General features: G+C 56.3%; 1 protein-coding gene across 1 annotated transcript in view; it reads right to left on the bottom strand.

The window, feature by feature from the left end:
• Positions 1-938: 938 nt before the first annotated feature.
• The window catches only part of LOC116956497 (sodium-coupled monocarboxylate transporter 2-like), a 28518-nt gene continuing 23146 nt past the window's right edge, over positions 939-6310 (bottom strand). The window contains exons 11-15 of the mRNA XM_032978168.2: positions 6014-6100; positions 3282-3502; positions 2536-2639; positions 2107-2234; positions 939-1639 (exon numbers count right to left, since the gene is read on the bottom strand). Of these exons, the coding sequence (XP_032834059.1) occupies positions 1541-1639; positions 2107-2234; positions 2536-2639; positions 3282-3502; positions 6014-6100 (639 nt within the window). The 3' untranslated portion in view covers positions 939-1540. The remainder of the gene's footprint in view (positions 1640-2106; positions 2235-2535; positions 2640-3281; positions 3503-6013; positions 6101-6310) is intronic.

Raw genomic sequence — 6310 nt, 5'->3', positions numbered from 1 at the left:
GTGTGTGTGTGTGTGATGTGTGTGTGTGTGTGATGTGTGTGTGATGTGTATGGTGTGTTTGTGTGGTGTGTGTGGTGTGTGTGTGGTGTGTGTGTGTGGTGTGTGTGTGATGTGTGTGTGATGTGTATGGTGTGTTTGTGTGGTGTGTGTGGTGTTTGTGTGTGTGTGCGGGCCCATTGCTGAAAAATGTCAAATGTTACGGGCACGTTTTGTGTTTGTTTTACGACGCTGGCCACCGGCATGGCTGCATTGTGTCGCAGCCGGAGCACCCCATCAGTTGAGAGACGCCTTGCACGGCACCCAATTGGGTGCGACACTGAGCTTTGCGATTGGCTTAACCCGCACGTGTACGGAAGTGGATGACGACCACTCACAGGAGCGCGGCAGAGTTACCGCCTTGCACGCGATTGGTGGGATTTGCACGTGTGGACGAGGTCGGGGTGGGGTGGGGTAGGGAATGACTCGTCATACATTCGGCAGGTGATTCATTGCCCGCTCACTATTGGCCTATTACGCAAACGCTCGACAAATCGAGCGGTCGATTACAACAGTGGGCAGCAGCTCTGATTTGAAGCAAAGAGGTACAAGGCAGCCAGCCAAGCCAGCCAGGTGTCGTGGCTGAGGGTGGGGCTGCCCTTCCGTTGACTGGGATCGCTCGGGATTGTGCAAGGCGCGTCTCGCTTAACGAGCCAGATGCGTTCGGCGATAACTTTCTCGGTAAGTGAAAAGGAAGCTAAGTTTGTTTCCATTTACTCTCTCCCACGTTACGAGCCGAGCTTTGGTTCAGCCCCAAATTGTTGCATCAGAATCACACTATGTACACTGCAGGAGGATGGGGGGGGGAGCCTTGCCCCCCCCCCCTCACCATTCTCCACCTCCCCTCCTCCCACCAAACTCCACCCAGAGCGGATAAACAAAACACAAACAATACGAGGAGATGCAAAAAACAACCCCACAGATGAATCTTTAATCGATACCGTAACCCCCATTGAAACTGCGAGACGATTCATCACTCAGCCCTTGTGTTTGAACTAAGAGGAGTTAGCAGCAGCAGCAACAGCAGCAACACAGGAAGGGATGAGGATTGTTGTCTCATCCGTACTGTTGTTGTTATTGTTGTTGTTATTGTTGTTGTTATTGTTGTTGTTATTGTTGTTGTTATTGTTGTTGTTATTGTTGTTGTTATTGTTTTTCCATCTCACAAACATTTTTATTTTTGAATTTTTGGCCGGTCACCATCTGCACCGGTCTCGAACGAGAACGTGGAAAGGGTTACTCGAAACAAAGTGGGCCGCTGGGATGAAAACAAACACGACAACAACAACAACACACACTCACAAGGAGAGAGAGAGAGAGAGAGGAGGAGAGAGACCAACGAGATGAGATCAAGTCCAAATCTTAGTCCGGTCCGGTTGGGTCACGTTGGGGTCACGACCATCCCGGTCCGGTTGGGTCACGTTGGGGTCACGACCAGATGGATGGACCCCATCCCCTCCACGTCCGCTTCTCCGAGGTTCCGTTTTAGAGGCGCGCCACGCCGCTACAGCTTCGTCTGCCTGACGGGACTCGCCGAGTACGAATCGAGGCCATTCGTGTCGAGCGGCTGCTTCGGCACCTCCACTTGAATCGCTTCGGGCTCCTTTTGCAGAGAGGCGAACACCAAAAACGCGTGAGTGGCGTGTGCGGTGCGTGTGGGGAGTGGTGGGGGGGGGGGTGCGGTGGGGGGCGTGGTGTGGGCGGTGGAGGGGGCGTGGTGTGGGCGGTGGAGGGGGCGTGGCGTGGGCGGTGCGTGTGGGGAGTGGTGGGGAGGGGGGGTGCGGTGGGGGGCGTGGTGTGGGCGGTGGAGGGGGCGTGGCGTGAGCGGTGCGTGTGGGGAGTGGTGGGGAGGGGGGGTGCGGTGGGGGGCGTGGTGTGGGCAGGGGGGGGCGTGGCGTTGGCTGTGCGTGCGGGGAGTGGTGAGGGGGGGTGCGGTGGGGGGCGTGGCGTGGGTGGTGGGGGGCGTGGAGTGGTCGGGGGGGGGGCGTGGCGTGGACGGGGGGGTGTGGGGGCGGGGGGGGCGTGGCGTGTGTCGAGTGGGGGGCGTGGCGTGACCGCGTGTCGGCTCACCTGAGGCTCGTCCTCGCCGTGCCTCACCCCGCACCACAGCAGGCGCCTCATCTTCTGTGACCAGAAGCAGCAGAGGTCACAGACGGGGCGCACGAGGCCGGGCCTCAGACTCGCGCCCTTCGTGGGACCTGTCAGGCCAACGGGGACGCTCGTCAGTACGGCCGTGGTGGGGGGGGTGGGGGTGGGTGGGTGGTGGGGGTGGGTGGTGGTGGGGAGGTGGAGGGGTCATCCAGTCGGTGGTGCCAGCTACTAGAGTGCAGCGGGCGCGACTACATGTACATGTACACACACTGCATGTATATGTGTACACACACTACGTGTATATGCACACACACAAACACACACACACACAAGCGTGCTTCAAAAAGATGTGAACACTTGGGAGAATTTGCCCCCCCCTAGGGTGGCACCCGTGGGCCGCCTCCTCACCTGTGGCCATGCTGACGGCGAGGCCCACCAGCACGGCGGTGATGGCGCCCACCGTGCTGATGTAGAGGTAGGAGACGGCGTAGAGCGAGTCCGCCAGGTCGGGCCTGGGGACCGAGAGACCAGTGAGGCCCATCGCGACCCCCCTCGTGACCCCTCGCGACCCCGCTCGACCCCTCGACGTTCCCGTGAACTTCGCTCGCCGATTCCTCCACCCCTGCGTCTCTGCCCCCCCACCCCTCACCACGTCCCCGTGCCGCGCCTGTGCCCAACCGCGACCACGGCGGAGAGCCGGGGGGCCAACCTCGGCGCCGCGGCCGGTCGACCCCACCGCGACTTGGCGTCGTGCCAGGTGGCAGCGCCGAGGCAAGCCGGCACCGGCGTCGTGACGTAGATTTAGCTGCGTGGCGGCTTAGCCCTGGCTGCTGGCGGGGAAGCGGATCCGCAGCTCACCGCAGCCCTGACGGCAACAGGCTCACGCGATGCGGCCGCTGGGAGGTTCTAGAAAGGGGGCGTGGCCGGGGGCGGAGCCAGTCCACGCCGGCAGGTGTATAAGAGGGGCCCCCTAGTGGGGACCTCGGGGCTGTCGTGTGGAGCGGGATCCCCGTGGTGTTGCTGCCGGCGTCACCAGTCTCACCGGCTGTCCTCACTGTGAATCGTGGTCGGCTATAGACGGATTCATTGGCAGTGTGAGCCGGTCGGCGCGTGCTCAACTCCAGCTGTCAGCGTCTCCGAATCGGTCACCGCACCTGTACTCGGCCTCCTCCGTGAAGGCGGCGAGCGTGGAGGCGCTGGCCCAGGTGGTCGAGGATCCGTCCCCGGGCGGCGGGGCGGTGGTGTTGGGCCGTGAGCAGTTCTGCGTGGAGAGCGGCAGCGCCCGGCTCTGCTCGTCCGTGGGTGGGTAGAGGAGCGCCCCGAGGCCGATCCAGAAGGACATCACCACGCCGGCCACGGTGCCCGCGATCGCGCCCTGGGGGAACGGCGGCACGACGCATTGGGGGGGAAGGGGGGGAGGCGCGCGTCCAATGACGACGACGATGATGGTGATGACGACGACGACGATGACGATGATGATGATGACGACGACGACGACGATGATGGTGACGACGAAGATGACGATGATGATGATGACGACGATGACGACGACGATGATAATGACGACGACGATGACGACGATGATGACAATGACGACGATGGTAATGACGACGAAGATGATGACGATGATGATGATGACGACGATGATGACAATGACGACGATGATAATGACGACGAAGATGATCACGATGATGATGATGACGACGAAGATGACAATGACGACGATGATAATGACGACAAAGATGATGACGATGATGATGATGATGACGACGATGATGGTGACGATGACGACGATGACGACAATGATGACGACGATGCTGATGACGACGTAAACGACGAAGACGATGGCAAGCAAAGTGAAAATTGTTCAGATTTGGCCCACTGCGATCGCTCACCACAGGATATTTTGTGCATGCCGTGAACACTGCATATGTGTGTGCATCGTGTACACACTGCGTGTCGTGTACACACTGTGTGTGTATACACTGTGTGTGTGTCGTGTACACACTGTGTGTGTGTCGTGTACAAACTGTGTGTGTGTCGTGTACACACTGTGTGTATGTCGTGTACACACTGTGTGTGTATTTCGTGTACACACTGTGTGTGTGTGTCGTGTACACACTGCGTGTCGTGTACACACTGTGTGTGTGTATACACTGTGTGTGTGTCGTGTACACACTGTGTGTGTGTGTGTGCGTTGTGTACACACACTGTGTGTAGATCGTGTACACACTATGTGTGTGTGTGTGTCGTGTACACCGTGTGTGTGTGTGTGTAGGTGTACACACTGTGTGTGTGTCGTGTACACACTGTGTGTATATCGTGTACACACTGTGTGTGTATTTCGTGTACACACTGTGTGTGTGTCGTGTACACACTGTGTGTGTATACACTGTGTGTGTGTCGTGTACACACTGTGTGTGTGTGTGTGCGTTGTATACACACACTGTGTGTGTCGTGTACACACTGTGTGTATATCGTGTACACACTGTGTGTGTGTCGTGTACAAACTGTGTGTGCATCGTGTACACACTGCGTGTCGTGTACACACTGTGTGTGTATACACTGTGTGTATATCGTGTACACACTGTGTGTGTGTCGTGTACAAACTGTGTGTGCATCGTGTACACACTGCGTGTCGTGTACACACTGTGTGTGTATACACTGTGTGTGCATCGTGTACACACTGCGTGTCGTGTACACACTGTGTGTGTATACACTGTGTGTATATCGTGTACACACTGTGTGTGTGTGTGCGTTGTATACACACACTGTGTGTAGATCGTGTACACACTGTGTGTGTGTCGTGTACAAACTGTGTGTGTGTCGTGTACACACTGTGTGTATATCGTGTACACACTGTGTGTGTATATCGTGTACAAACTGTGTGTGTGTCGTGTACACACTGTGTGTATGTCGTGTACACACTGTGTGTGTGTGCGTCGTGTACACACACTGTGTGTATATCGTGTACACACTGTGTGTGTAAATTATATCGTGTACACACTATGTGTGTATATCGTGTACACACACTGTGTGTGTGTCGTGTACACACTCTGTGTGTGTACGTACACACTGTGTGTGTGTGTCGTGTACACACTGTGTGTGTGTGTCGTGTACACACTGTGTGTCGTGTACACACTGTGTGTGTATATATATCGTGTACACACTGTGTGTGTGTCGTGTACACACTGTGTGTGTATGTCGTGTACACACTGTGTGTGTGTGCGTCGTGTACACACACTGTGTGTATATCGTGTACACACTGTGTGTGTAAATTATATCGTGTACACACTATGTGTGTATATCGTGTACACACACTGTGTGTGTGTCGTGTACACACTGTGTGTGTGTCGTGTACACACTCTGTGTGTGTACGTACACACTGTGTGTGTGTGTCGTGTACACACTGTGTGTGTGTGTCGTGTACACACTGTGTGTCGTGTACACACTGTGTGTGTATATATATCGTGTACACACTGTGTGTGTGTCGTGTACACACTGTGTGTGTATGTCGTGTACACACTGTGTGTGTGTATCGTGTACACACTGTGTGTGTGTGTCGTGTACACACTGTGTGTGTATGTCGTGTACACTGTGTGTGTGTGTCGTGTACACCCTGTGTGCAGCTGCGTCGTGTACACACTGCGTGTTGTGTACACACTGCGTGTTGTGTACACACTGCGTGTTGTGTACACACTGTGTGTGCGTGCGTTCGTTCAGCGAGCGGCATATTCATTCGCCGGCCGCGTCGCATGGCGGAGCGGCAGCACGACACACCGGCCGCTTTGCTGTTGCCGTTCTTGTTGATGATGACGATGATGATGACGCGCACGTCACGCGGGCTCGGCCGTGGCGCTGAGTCGGCGAGCCACGTGCCACTCACCTTGACGTTGGCACACGGGAAGAGGATGCCGAGGGTGAACAGTCCCAGCACGGGACCGCCACCCATGCCGTGGATACTGAGCGCAGCCTGCGAGCGGAGTCGACATTGTCACCATCGTTGGCGCCAGCGTGATCATCATCATCAGCAGCAGCAGCACCGCCACCATCGTTATTATCATCATCATCAGCAGCAGCAGCAAGGACATAATTTGTCATTATAATCACCACCGCCGCCATCGTCATCATCAGCAATCCGATAATTTGTCATCATTACCACCACCGTCATCGTCATCCTCAG

The sequence above is a fragment of the Petromyzon marinus genome, chromosome 65, assembly GCF_048934315.1.
Source record: "Petromyzon marinus isolate PM22_M1 ecotype Great Lakes invasive population chromosome 65, UKy_Petmar_22M1.pri1.0, whole genome shotgun sequence".
Classification (NCBI taxonomy): Eukaryota; Metazoa; Chordata; class Hyperoartia; order Petromyzontiformes; family Petromyzontidae; genus Petromyzon; species Petromyzon marinus.
This window is presented reverse-complemented; position numbering and strand designations above follow the sequence as displayed.